The 14,652-nt window shown below is 44.3% G+C and overlaps 1 protein-coding gene across 1 annotated transcript in view; it reads right to left on the bottom strand.

Moving 5' to 3' along the window:
- Positions 1-12,849, bottom strand: part of rtn4r (reticulon 4 receptor) — a 45,709-nt gene extending 32,860 nt beyond the window's left edge. Inside the window, exon 1 of the mRNA XM_086112444.1 lies at positions 12,389-12,849. Coding sequence (XP_085968570.1) covers positions 12,389-12,410 — 22 coding nt within the window. The 5' untranslated portion in view covers positions 12,411-12,849. The remainder of the gene's footprint in view (positions 1-12,388) is intronic.
- Positions 12,850-14,652: the final 1,803 nt, after the last annotated feature.

Raw genomic sequence — 14,652 nt, forward strand, 5'->3', positions numbered from 1 at the left:
TGACACCTGCAGATCCACACGCTAGATTGCCAAAAAAGAAATTACCGCATTGCATGGCACCCATTGAATATCCATCCACCCATCCATATGCAATGTTGCTTATCCTGAAGAGGGTCGCGGGGGAAGTGCTGGAGCCCCTCCAAGTTGTCCAAGTGAGAGACAGCCTCTCACTGGCAAGACATTAAGATAGATAGATAGATAGATAGCTAGATAGCGCTTGCTAAGTATATAGGTAGCGCTAGCTATCGCTAAGTATATAGGTAGCGGCTAGCTAGGTACTGTATATAGATATAGATAGCCAGCTACTAATCGAGACAGATGGATAGATTCCTACACTTCATCCGTTAGGGTTAAGGCTGGAGTTAATTCAAGCTAATTAACTAAGTACTGAGTGTGAGATGTGCAGAACACCCTGGACTGGTTGCCAGTCATTGTCGCGCCATGTAAAGGATACAGACAAGCAATCCTATTCACACCTCTGGACAATTTCGAGTTTCCAATGTCTCCTTACATACATGTTTATGGAAAAATAGATAGATAGATAGATAGATAGATAGCTAACAGTGACATCAGAGCCCTGCTCAGCCTGTCTTTTAAAACCAAAAGTGGTTCCATTGTAAGCATACGACCCCCGGAAAAGACCGTTTTGTTGTGGAACAAGTACCGGGAAAGCGGCTTATAAGTGATGTCTGAGTTGTCTTTTATTCAATTGTGTCTAACGGTATTGACGTTTTGTCGTGTAGGCAAGTTTCTTCTAATCAGAAGGAAGGATTGCAATGGGTGCTGTGATGATTCTCCTCAGTCTCACTCCTAAACAACAGAGTCAGCAAGCAGCAGGGGGTTCGAGCTGTGTGCGCGCGTATGTGTGTGTGTGTGCATGTCACACTGCTTTCCAGCTAAAGTTTGTACGAAATGAACTAAGATGAAAGTCGACGATGCGCCTTCTTCCTCCTCCAGTCTCATATTTCTCAGAATAATGTGCAATCCATCCATGCGACACCCTTTAAAGGCACGGTGGGACGCTCGTCACGGTCAGCCCCAAAACTCAATATGCTAATGTATTGCCAGGGAGCGAAAGGAGGCGGCTTCGGGGGGAACACAACCTGTCATTTACTTGCGGGTGGACCGCTGAAGGATTTATGGAAAACCCACCGGAAATTTGCAGCCGACAAATGAGTTGAAAAATGCAATAAATTGAAACACACCACTGGTTGTTTGACTCATTAAAAAATCATGTCAGGAAAGCTCAGCACCTTTGTTGGGGGCGGAGGGGATAAGAGGTGATCTGTCAAAGCGCTAACGTCTGTCAACAACTCAATTTCTGGCGCCGGTCCCGGGACGCCGCAGTGAGACGATCAAGAACTGGTTTTCTCACGCAGGCAATCGCAAAGGAACCTTCATCATCATTTGTTTACAGCCCATAGATGGAGTGTCGGTTCCGCTCATCTCCCTCACTTGAATAATTGCCGTAATGATTTGGGAGCTTCTACCAGGCAACGCGTACGGGCGTGAGAGAACAATTTTGAGGAGCAACACAGACATTTCCTTTTTCTTGCTTCCTTCTCTCCTCATCAGCTCAATGATTTCTTCAGATGATGATCGCGAAAACCGAAAGCAGCCCATGAGGATTCGGATTCCACACTTGGACTCCTCCGTCGAACGCAAGCAGACCAACAATGGACGCAGCGGGAAGAATCTCAAGGTTTCGTTGCGGTGGGCGGATCGATCCGTATGTCGATGATATCGAACGCAAGGGCGGTATTAATTTTCGATTGATACTAGCGTGATGAGAACGATAAAGTGGTTTCAGGTTTGCTCTTGTACAAACTGCTGCGGTTTCTTTGAAAAAAGCCGACAGGCGGTTCGCCGGACCCGCCATGCAAAAAAAAAAATGTGTAACCAAAACCTGGATTCCGCACAAGGTGGCTTCTTTCTTAACTAAAGACATGAGGGATTGATGAATTGTTTCCTTTTTATTGATTAGATTTTCAGCAGTTTTTTATTTGTATTTTTCCAGAAAGTGACAAGACGTGCATTGAAGGGGAGACGTGTTTCATTTTTTGTTTTGGATTCCCTCAACACGCATTGTACTTCAAAAAGAATTGTTGCGGCGTGAAAATCTTGAACAATTTATTTAGACGTGCTTCACTTCATGGAAGTGAATGTCATTTGATCGTGCCATTAAAAACGTCGACAAAATAGTTGAGTCTGTGCCTGGCAATTAAATGATGGAAGCAATTTTCAGGTACAAAAGCTAACTCAAGGAGAGAGACAAAGTAATAAATATGTCCTATTTGTCCTATTGGCTGAGAAACAAAACATATTTTGGACGCAGGGAGACAAATAATGAAAAATTGGGCAGCGGTGGCTCAGTCCACAAGGACTTGCCTCGGCCAGGTCACTTGTTGTAATCCACATACAGATGAAGCAATTTGCCACGGCCCGGTATCGACACGAGGGAATCAGCATTTATACCGACTAGTGCAGACAACAAGATGAGTGACGGGGCCGTGCGCCGCGGAGGAAACGACGGATTGAGAGGGCGAGGGATCGCTGAGGTGAGAGGAAGAAGCGGGACGTGACAACGGTGAAAAGTCCTGAGGAATGTCGTCGTCAGACAATCCGCCGCGTTCACGCCTCAGATTTTTTTTTTTAATCCGACCGCTCCTCCGAGAGCAAAACTCGATTCACGTCAGCGCTGCTGAACGTGGCCGATGCGGCGGGCCAGTTGTGTCGCCGCGGCCGTGACAGATGATGCATTTTCAACAACCTGGTATTGATTTGTGGATGGAAGGATGTGACATGTGCGGGTAGAAATTTGCTGAACTCCTGTTTAAAGATCAACAGATCAATTCCTCCTGATCCAGTAAGTGATGCCCTATTTCCTGTGAATGACGACTCACTGCTTTTTCTTGTTTTTTTAACTTTTCATCTCTCCGGGGGATACAAGTTACCAATTATAGTTTTTTTTGTTTTTTGTTTTTTCCCGGGGCACACTCACTGCTTTGAATTTCACTCATAAGTATTTTATCTGGAGGGATTTTACTTTGCGACAATTTCAGTTGCAGCTCTTGCGGAGTATATACAGAGTGAGTGGTTCTCAACCTGGGTTCGATCGAATCCCAGGGTTTCGGTGAATCAGTCTCAGGGGTTCGACGGAGCCTCTGCCATGGAGGTTAAGACACAGCCGACTCAACATGTCAATTCGTTCTGACACGCCCTCTTGGCCATCACTGGCTGCAGATAATTACATTGCTTGTCCAATCAGTGCTGCGGAAAATTTAGTTCGCTCACTCGTCAACGTGTGACTGTCGTAATAGTGTGATATTTAAAAAAACATTTTTTTTGAATTTTTTAAATACATGCTATGTCAAGCAAAAAAAAACAAAAAACGGTTGGACGAATATTTACAACATGGATTCACATGCATCACGGAAAGTGATGCATGGGGGTTTTCTCCGGGTACTCCGATTTCCTCCCACATTCCAAAAACATGCGTGGTAGGTTTATGGAACACTTGAAATTGTCTTGAGCGGGAAAGGCTGTTCGTCTCTGTGTGCCCCGCGATTGGCTGGCAACCAGTTCAGGATGTCCCCTACCTACTGCCCGATGACAACTGGGATAGGCTCCAGCACGCCCCGCGACCCTTGTGAGGTTGAAGCGGATCAAAAAAATGATTGAATGGTTGGCTGGATGGATATATAAGCCAGTTCCGAATGATCATCTCCTGCTCCGAGACAAGTCTGTTTCTCATTCCACACCAGACAGAAGTGATGAAATATCTCACACTGGCCTGGAAGAAAAGAAAATGGGTGTCCAAGTCATGTCGCCTTGCCGTAGATGGGACTGAATGCCGAGCATGCTCAATAACATCCTTGGCAACATTTAAAAGGTCGATTAAACCTCATCTTCTAAAAGTTTTAGGATTCTTTACTCGCTACAAAAGCCCTTTATGTCTTGATTTAGAGAGAGATGCGTTTTAAAAAAATAAAATCAAAGGCACATCCAACTTGCACAAGCTAATTAGCCAAAGCCACTGAATATTTGGAATGGAATTGCCTGTAGCTTTTGCTTCACATCCAAGATATGAATGCGAAATGAATTTTTACTTGTCTCCGCCAGATATTCGCACAAGGTCACTCAGTTTTACAATTTTAAGTGAGACTTACTTCCAGAATTCAATAAAATGTGTTATTTAGGGGTAAATTTGCCAACGTGGAGCAAGAATGGTCTGTTACCTATTCAAACTGTTTGTTCTCTGACTTCCTCTCAAATGGCTTCCCACCCGCTCGACACTATCAAATTCTGTTTTAAAATCCCAACTAAATTATGCAACCTCTGGAATCAAGTGTGCAATGTTTGCGCTTCAGATCAAAAGCGCAGCACTCGTGTACGCAAGGCAAAGAAATGGCCCTTAAGAGCGTTGTTTTCAATGAAGGCAAGAATAGCATCTAACGCAGAGATGGGCAACTTCAAGGATTGGTGGGGGGGGGGCACAATTTTTCATCACTGCTACTCGGGTGTGGCGGGGTATGATGATATGATAATATTATTGAGGTACTATGTTTGTCCTATGTGTCATTCCAAATTGGGGGAAAAAGAATATTCAGTCTAATCAGTCGTGCCATGTCTGTCGTCTAGTGGTGAATGGCGGAATTACAACTTAAAACTACAGTCAACCTCCGCATGCTTGCAGTCGGCACCTGAGGGTTTGCATATTCCCAGCTTTTTTCTTTTAAATATCCCCCCCCATTGTTTCTGCAATTATTTTCCCCATGTCATCCAATTTTTCGTGGTAAACCTATATTGAATATAGATCGTCATCCATGTATAATTAAATAGCCAAAAGTTCTATATGCTCATATTTTCAATCTAAATTTTCCACGAAAAATGCCCCCCTCCCCCCAAAAAAAGAAAAAAAATAACAAAGAAACAGAATATTAAAAAAGAATCCATGTATGGTTATAAAAAGGGGAAAAAAATCCACCAAATTTTGAGCGGGCCAAATCTTTTAAATCTATATATTTTCTTTTCAATTAGGGGCCACTCAGATTGCGGTCAGGCCACCAGTTGGCCATCCCTGACCAAATGCATGTGTTTCTGTGAGCTGAATCTTTCTGTCCATTTTTCTATTGTCTATCTAATAGCCATTCATCATCCCACCATATATCCATCTAACCATCAGGCTCTCTATTATTTATCTTCCTTTGTGTAAGTCAGTGTTTCCGTCTGTCCATCATTTATCCATCTAACTATGCGCCCATCCATCAACCCATCTCACCCATCTGCCGTTGTGGTTTCTCTGGCGAACGGGACGGTGAAGCTCTCTTCCCAGAAAAGCAAAAGCAGAAGAGTGAGCACGACAGCAAGGTTTTTTTTTAAATGATCATTATTATTGGGTGTTGTCGGAGGGAAAAAGGAATTAAATGGTTGTACGTGACTGAATTCTGCCTAGCAACAAGTGGCCACGCAAATATTCGATTTCCATGAGCAGAGACGAACAAAACAAAGCAATTTCTCTCCATCAATCCATTCATTTATCAATCAACGTGGCGCCGCTGCTTGCTAAAATCTGCTCGGGCCCCACTTTGACACGCACTCCATACGCACTTCTAATTTAAGAAGCGCTTCTGCTTCTGTCTGATTAACAATTTACCAGGCCATCAGTCAGCCTACTCCACTGGGCCGTAATCAGTGTCGTCGGCGTGCAGGCAGCGCATTTGCAGCTGGACTCGCAACAAGCGCACAACTTCCATGGAACACAGTGACAGAGAAATGGGCACAAAGTGGAGCGATGCGACACAGCGACACGACAAATGGGCGATTTGTTTGCACACCTTCAAAAGCGCCGCCGTGTAGCATCACGGCAATGCGAGAGGATGGATGCCTTTTCTCCGGCAGCGAGCGGGCTTTGGTGCCGCGCGCCGGCTCAGACTGTAATGCTTACCTCACCTCGGTCGCCGGTGCACATTTTATGCTTGCACTTTGAAAGGCTGCGCTCAGGCACACTGAGAGGCTTGACCTGCTCTGTCATGCGTAAGCACCATTATAAGGATTACGATACAGTGTCACTGTAGATTTTTGTAAATAGACGAAGAAATCCTCCATGAGACGGCATCCGTGGTGGAGATGCAACATATTAAATCAGCGAGGGCGCCATCCTCAAGTCAAGTCAGCAGAGAAATGGCCTTTTGTTCCTACAAACATTTCATCAACCCTGGAAGGTTTAGCTTTGCTTTCTCCAGAACAAAACAAACATGCGTTTACTCGTTCATACACTTGTCTGGCAAAGGAAATTGGGAAGTTGTGGTTCCTTGTATGGATGAGACCAAATGGCCCGGCCCCTACTGCGCAGTTCCTGCTTGTCTCGATAACACTCGTCACATTAGAATCTTTTCCACGGGCAAAAGCCAGTTCGAGTCACACCTGGTCAGCCAGAGTTCCATGGGTGCCATTTGAAAATATTGTGGTTTGAAAATATCGCTCCATCCATTCATCGTTCCATACATTTTCTAATCCGCTTATCCTCACGCGGGTGTGCTGAAGCTCCTCCCAGTTTCCATTGGGCAGTCGGTGGGGGACACCCTGAACAGGGCACGCATAGACGAACAACCATTCACGCTCATAATCACAACCAAGGGACAATTTAGAGTGTCCCATTAACCTGCCATGCATGTTTTAGGAATGTGGGAGGAAACCAAAGTACCCGAAGAAAACCCACGCAGGCACGGGTAGAACATCAACATAGGAAGGACGGAGCCAGAATCGAACCCTCCACCTCTTCCCTGTGAGGCGGACCTGCTCACCAGTTGTCCACCGTGTCGCCTGATTTGAAAATATAATACAGCTAATCACAAAAATGTATTCGGTGAATTGATTTCGACAATGATTCAGAGGGTTCGCTGCGCGCCGTTGTGGAATTTATGAATGCAATGCCATGGCATCTACCACCAAATGTGCAGAACTGAGAATCTGTCCGCCTGTTTTACAGTTCCTGTCCTGTTTGTTTTTCTGCGTCTGGCGGGAGTGGAGGGCGTTCCCTCCAGAGCCGCTGTCACCTGTCACTAATCATCCTCGTTATCCAGCTGCCTTTAAAAGCTCTGCGACACCGACAACCGACTGTCGGCTTATTCGCCTCAATTACGACCTTTGTCTCCAAATGCTTGAATATTCTCAACACTCATGACTCTTTACCTCACCGCTTCTCACCACGTTTTTGGCGTTATTTTCTGGTAAGTAATTCTTGTTATTTCTTGGTTAGTATTTCTCATGTGGTGGATTTCCTTTCCAAGCCTTTTTGCTTTGTTTCGCTTTTTCCTGGTTCTACGTGACCGGTGTCTTTCATTGTACTTTGTCGGTCCTGCATTTTTTTGTTTTGTTTTTTTGCCAAAACTCAAATCTGTCCGTAACTTTAACGGAAACCTGACAGTATTTCTTTTGTTGATGGTTATTTTTAAAATAATTTTTTTAATTTAGATTAATCATGATGTAATTTTTGCAGTCACAATTGTTGAAAAAAATGATAAATTGAGCTAAATGAAATGGCCACATCTTCACTTTTAAAGCTCAACAACAACCAGAAGACAACTGATATAGCCACCTTGAAAAGCAGCTGGAAGCACCTGATTGCAATCTCATCACAATTATTTATAGCCTGCCTTAGTGCAGTCATTTATTTTTCTGCCAACGAGTAGTAAGTAGTTCATCGGGTTGGCCAATGCAACCAAAAAATTTGCATATTGGTACTTTTTGTTGGACAGAGTGCTTTTTACAGTTGCACTGTATTCTTAAATATCTGCTTGTTATTTTCAGCGGGTCAAAACTAGTTTCAGTATTCATTGGTTTGTTCGTAAAATCAATATTAATCTAATGTGGGAGGAGTGGGGGGGGGGGGGTAGAATGAAGCTATATGGAGACATGTACATAGTTTCACACTCGCAACTGCCCCACCGAGGGCGACTAACGCTGACGCGGCTCGGAATAGAAATGACTTTGACGGCCTTGCTCGCACGTGTAAAGCGCACCGGCACTACATAAAGGGTGCAGCTAATTAACAGAATTCCCTGACGGACGGCGCTCATCGGGATGCGGTGAACATCTCAGATCCGCCTCCGCCTGCTGCAGTCCATCACTGAGACGTAGACGTTAATGGCGCCAAGCCGCTGTTGCACAAGGCACTGACATCTTCATCCTCGATTTTTGTTTTCATGAAGAGGACAATGTCTTTCAGACACGAGGAATGGATCTGCGACTGACCGCAGAAATCAACAAGGTCACATGACGTTGCAATGTAACTAGCATCAGTTTTTTTGTTTTTTTTGTGGGGCACTTCGTATTTTATAGTGGGATAAGGACTCTCACTACATTGAGGGCCCGATTATTTTTTTATTTTGCTTAACAGTGTGAAATGAGGCGTTCAGTGGACCAAGTTTTACTAGTGGCTGACTCCACGTGCAGGCAAATTTCGGGTTATGCTTTGGCTTGCAGTCATCTATTTAGTTTTCTCCAGAAATGCTGGTTTGGTGTTGCCAAAAAAAATGTTAATGAGAGAAGCTGAAAGGTTAACAAAGAGATGTTTCTAATTAATTTGACAGTCAATGGACAAAGAAAAGTACTTCAGCGTTATTCAGAAGGGACTTTTCCACATTTAAAATTCCTCCTCTGGCTTAGTGTTAAGCTTGCTGCAAAATAAATACGCTAAGAAACCATGTGATTGGCTGAACAAAATAAAGGAACAAAGGGCTGGATTTATTAATATCGGGGGGAAAAAAGCGAGTGCCGAATTCGGTGATTGCCGGAACAGATTGGGCAACAGGTGTAGCAAGTAAAAACGAAACGGCGGAATCAGCACTCGGGCACGCTGCGCTGAAATGACCCACAGAGCACAACTAGTGGTCATGAAATCTGCCGAGGTCTTGGTCTCGGTTGGCTAAGTGCGACAAAGAGTGGATATTAAAACCAGAAATCTCAGCACTTGGCAGTGCGATCAATAAGTCAGCGGCATTGACTAACTACACTCGGAGCAACAGAACATATTCCAGTCGTTTGGCTCCGATATATCAGTCGTATTGCTAGCCCTCTGCCGATGCCTCGTCCAAATTGGACCCCAGCAAATTCCTTCTCAATGACATTGAGGTGAAATGAAAATACAACATACCATATTTTCCGCACTAAAAGGTGACCTGGATTATGAGGCGCACCTTCAACAAATGGCCTATTTTGTCTTTTTTTTTTTCATACATCGGCGCACCGCGTTATAAGACGCAATCTACAGTGCATCCACTAGATGGAGCTATGCTCAAGGAAACGCCAACAGAAATAACGATCAGATGTCAGTAAAACCTTTTGAATAAAGCAGCGACACAGTTCACTTAACCAACAGCAAGTTATAACATTGACTCATTAACGCTGAACTCGCCTGCCGCTGCTCTATTTCCGTGTTCAACTGCGTAACACGATCGCCTTAAGTTTGAAGTCAGCATGTCTCGAGCAACGAGCCATTTTGGGATCAAAATATGACCGTAATGACACATACACTTTAAGGTGCGCTGTGAGCTTTGAAGAAAATGGAAGGCTTCCAGGTGTGCCTTTTAGTGCGGAAAATACGGTACTTCTCTCATTTGCGGCGTGTGAGAAAGACACGAAGCAGAAGACCAAATCTGATAACCGTCAAGCATTCCAATTTCCTGACTGGCTTCAGACGTGCTTTTGAATGAACGCGCACACACACACGCGCGCGCATGCACACAGCGCATAAACAAACCCCCTTTTCTGCTCTTTATGCGCACTCCCACCCAAACACGCCGATGGATCAATTTCACATTTCCGCTCAGGGTTGCGGAAGATGTTGCCTTTCATTGCCAGTTTAAGGCACCGTGTTTGATCCCACCTAATGCTGCTATGCAAATCAGCCATTGTTATTCGATCTGCGCCTGTCCTCGTTTTCTTTGCGCCGTGATAAGTCCCCGACAATTATCTCTCCACCTCAGATGCTGCATCCTGTGGCCTATTTCCTAAAAATAGGGCACCGCTTTTTTGGCACTGCCACAACAAACAAACGGTTAACTCATTAAAGAGAGACAATAAGCCTGACTTTCTCGCGGCTTTGTAAGTGCTGAAAGGGAAAGCGTTCCGTCCCACCATAATGGTTTTAGCCACTCATTTGGGCACTTTGTTTCTTTTTTCTTTTTTTTTTTGCTAGGTAGTTAAAAAAAAACAAAAAAAACAGCCATGAGCAACAGCTTTGCCACTCAGGCATTGATCAGATTCTAATTTGGTAGGGGTTCAATTTAAGTCCTACCACAATCTGACTGACAAAAAAAATATATATATATATATATATAGATAGATAGATAGATATGCAATCGTTAATTGACAACTAATCAATTAGCAAATTATTCCCTTTTTTTTAAACTTGTTTCATTTAAAAAAAATTCAGCCTCTCAACAATAAATGTTCTCAGATTTTGGTGGTCCTCTATGAAAGCAGACCGGTTATATTTGTGTTGTTTCGAGAGAAAAAAAAGTCCCAACTTAAGTTTCCAAGTTAAGCACTGTTGCCGGGTGATTTTTTTCTTTTGACTTTGAGTTACAAACAAATTTCAAATGCCACTGAGAGAAGTTAAATTTCAAAAATGGACCCGTTAAGGTACTGGAATGCCCTCACATGTGGGCAAGGAGCGCTACGGTCACCAATGTACTTTGTTACTCGGGATAATTCGTTAGACACACAAATACAAAACTAAAACACTCGTAAAGTGCCGCAGTAGATCACAACTCCCGACCAGAAGCTTTTTAAATATTTATTCTTACACTTACAATGTCATTATCATGTGTCACAGTGTCCATGTGGCCCGACGACTCCATTTCTATTCTACTGTACATCTCGCCTGCAAAGCGATGAAAAAAATGGGGGTCTGCGGGAGGTAGTGCCAGAAAAAAGGGTCTGCAAATGCATATGTATAACATGGGGGGCGGGGGGGGGGGGGGTTTGACTCCTCAAAGAGAATGCACAAGTTGGAGTGCCACTTTGATTTATCTGGATGGGAAATGCAAAGATGGACCTACCATAATCTGCGGCTTTCTTCCCGTAATCCTGCAGTTTTAGCCACGTAATGAGCAGCGTGAAGAGGAGTGGGAGCGTGTTGCGTAAGCCCTGTCAGTGTGTGTGCGTGCATGTGCGTGTGACTCAGGGTGGGGCAGTGTGGCTGCATACAATGGCAAGATGCAAGTTCATTCTGTTCTCGCTCACACACTGAAATCATCTTTCCACATTGAGATGAGTGGAAATTGCATTTATCTGTTCCAGCCCCCCCCCCCGAAGAAACATTAAAAATAGCACTCTATTTGACTATACTTTACAAATACATCATGTAGTAAAGTAATTGAAGAAAGCATAAAGAATCAAACAGTTTTTGCCCTTTTCTCAGTTCAGTAAACATTGTGTTGCTCCTTCTATGGGGGACCATATGAACAAATGTCATTTATATAGAAATAAAATCGGCTTTGCTGTGGGTTTAGTTTGACAGCAAACTTCAACTGGGAGTAGCAACAAACAGTTTGAAGCCACTCTTCATTCTCTTTATTCTATTTATTTATTTATTTTGGAATAATTGTTCACCATCTGCCAAACTGCTGTGAATTGTGAAGTAATTTGAGTTCACTGCCAGCATAGAGGACTTAACAGGTCCAAAGATAAATAAAAATAAACAAACTCGAACTATGTCTTTGAAAAAACACCCGACGGAAGTAAAAATGAGTTGTGATGCTGGCACTGTACAGAATGTTCCATTCTCTGTGTGAACAGCAAAACACAACCACACGAGGGCAGGTGCATCCTCCTCCCAGCTTGCACCCTCCGTCTGGCTGCCAAAAACTGAGGTTGTTGGTCATTTCCGATGGGACTGGACTGGGGAAGGGCAAGCCGTGTGCTCGTTAGAATTGCTCAAAAGTCCAACCCGGACGAAAGCTGGCAAGAGTCAATTTCTTTTCACTCTATTGGGTTCACTCTACAGTGGGAGGAGGACACACGCAAACAAACCAAAAACAAAATCCAATTATCAAAGTGTGTGTGGGTGGGTGGGGGGGCGGTTGAGGCTCTTGCAGTGCGTGGTGCTATTGAGCCGCCAAGTGGACTGTCTGCAAATTTCATCATGGGGGAGGAGTCGAGAGCTTCCAGGTGCGCGCCCTGGTTAAATTATTCCATCACACACGTCCGAGTCGGGAAATGAAACGCATTCACATCACGAGTTAACCCCCCCCCCCCCCCCCCATACATCAGAAATGATTAAACAACCCCCTAAATGAACCCAAATGTCCCCAGTGCGCAGTTATCCACCAGGTCTGATTTCTGTGCAAACTTAACTCACGACCCATGTGTCAATACTCACCATCAGCAATAATGGTCTTCATGGTTTGAGGCGGGGTGTTAATGGTGTTACTGGAAGGTGCGTAAATCCAGACAGATCGGCAATCCGGAGGTGGGAACGGCCAGCCCCGCAAACTTTAGCCGCGGCTCTTCCCGAGTGGGCAGCCCGCTCTGTGCCCGCACCCAAGCTCGGTCATGCGGGCGACTTGACGGAAAGAGTCCGGGATAAACATCCAGTGTAGGATCGGCGCGCTCGAGACGCCAGTCGACGCCGAAATAGAGGGCGTCAAAACAGCTCCGAGGTCCACATTGACACACTCGCACGGACGCACACAACAACACAACAAAAAAAATGGAAGAAAAAAAGTCGAATCAGCGGCAAATGCGCAAACACAAGATCGAATCCATGTTTTGAAAAGCACGTATCCTCTTGTCCGATCCTGTAGTTTCCAAGTCGAAAGTGTGTGGATGCGCATGGATGGTGCGCGCTAGTGTGCGCGGTGGTGGTGAGGGGGGGGGGGGGGGGCTGAGAGGGGGCGCGGGAGGGGGCCGGCGAGGAGGAAGGGCGGGGCTGCGTGGAGGAGGTGGGAGGAGAAAAAGAGAGAGAGAGGAAGATGGAGAGAATTCAGAGATAAATGTTTTATGTGTCCGTATCACGCTCCTAAAATGTCCTTCCGATCATCTCAAACATTTTTCATTGCACGAGAAGAAGAAGGAGAAAAAAAAGTTGCATTCTTAACTGCCTTTTCTGCCTGGTTTCCCTCGAGCCCTCGAGCTATTTTTGGAGTCATAATCCCTAACGGAAGCCCAGACGTTGTTTTTCACGCAGAGTCCATTTTAAGAGTGAATGTGACACTTAATTGCTTATTCACACAGACATGTCTTGCTGCGCGGTGCTGCATGCTCTCTGATGAATGTTTGATGTGCAGCGGGTGGGTGGGTTTGGCGGGCTCGCTGGCTTGCCGGTGGGTGGCTGGCTTGCATGGGAAGGGGGGGTTGGGGGGCGGGGGGACGTGAGGTGAATTGAATGCGGATCGGACACAAGGCAGGCACGCACCTGCATGCGAAAGGAGACGGGCGGCCAGCCAGGCCTGCAATCTGGGACCTGGAGCCTCCTCACAGGGATCATGCTCCGCATGAAGGCACAGAGAAAAGAAAAGAGGGGGTGGGGGGCTGTTGTCAAAACGTGCCAAATGGGCCTGAAAAGCCGGAAGACAGTTTATATCGTCGCTTAAATAAGATGATGATTGCGTCATGGAATATATTTAAAACACACATGGATCCAGTGATTTATTAACACCCACTCTCATGAATACAGAGATAAACAAACATACATGGGTGGCACTGGTCTGATGCTATCCATTCTTTAGCTCTACATCCCCCCCTACTGGTACAGAAAAAAACTATTTCAGCACCTGAGACAGCGTTATTGTGCACGTGTATTGAGTTGAGGTGGGTTGGCTCGCCATAAAATTCTACTCAAGTAAAAGTAGTGTTACGTCAGAAAAGAAAGAGTCCACTTACATAAGAGTAGGTATTCAGTGAATAAATTACTGGAGTATTGACGTCCAATACAAACACGATGACATTCCGTTTTCATCGGAGATATGTAGCGTACACAAGAAAATGTACTTATATTATTACTGTGTTACTATTATTTAAGAGGAGTGTGACCCATGTACATGAAAAAGTATTCAGTGAAAAAATACGTGTGTGCTTAGTAACAGGACAGTTTATCATGCAAAACAAAGATAATTATACCCACTTTTGATCAGAGATGAGTGGTGTAGCCTAAAATTGTACTCGAGTAAGAGTACTTTCACTTAAGAGTAATATGACTCCGGTAAATGAACAAAGTACAGTTCCAAATACTTACTTGAGTCAGTACTCTGTGAAAAAAAATATTCAAGTATTGAGAAAGCGCATAATTTAACCATGTCCAATGCAAAGAGAATGGCGTTCAATTTTGATCTGAGATGGGTAGCGTAACCTAAAATTGCACTCGAGCGAAATTATGGTTACTTAATCGTAATATGGCTCCACTAAAGGAAAAAAGTCGTCTTCCAAAGAGTTACCCTATTTAATAAAAAAAAACAATATTCAAGTACTGAGTAAAAGCACAATTTCATAACGTCCAATGTTAAGATAATGAGTCTCAATTTTGATTGGAGAAGCCAAAAATTGTACTCAATACTTAACTTGAGTACAATTTGACTCAAGTGAAAATTCAATGTTTACAAAATTATATCAGTGAAATGGTGAGTGTGCAACTGTCACATTTGCTAA

The sequence above is a fragment of the Hippocampus guttulatus genome, chromosome 5 (assembly GCF_054856545.1).
Source record: "Hippocampus guttulatus isolate MCC_2025c chromosome 5, RoL_Hgut_1.0, whole genome shotgun sequence".
NCBI classification, from domain to species: domain Eukaryota; kingdom Metazoa; phylum Chordata; class Actinopteri; order Syngnathiformes; family Syngnathidae; genus Hippocampus; species Hippocampus guttulatus.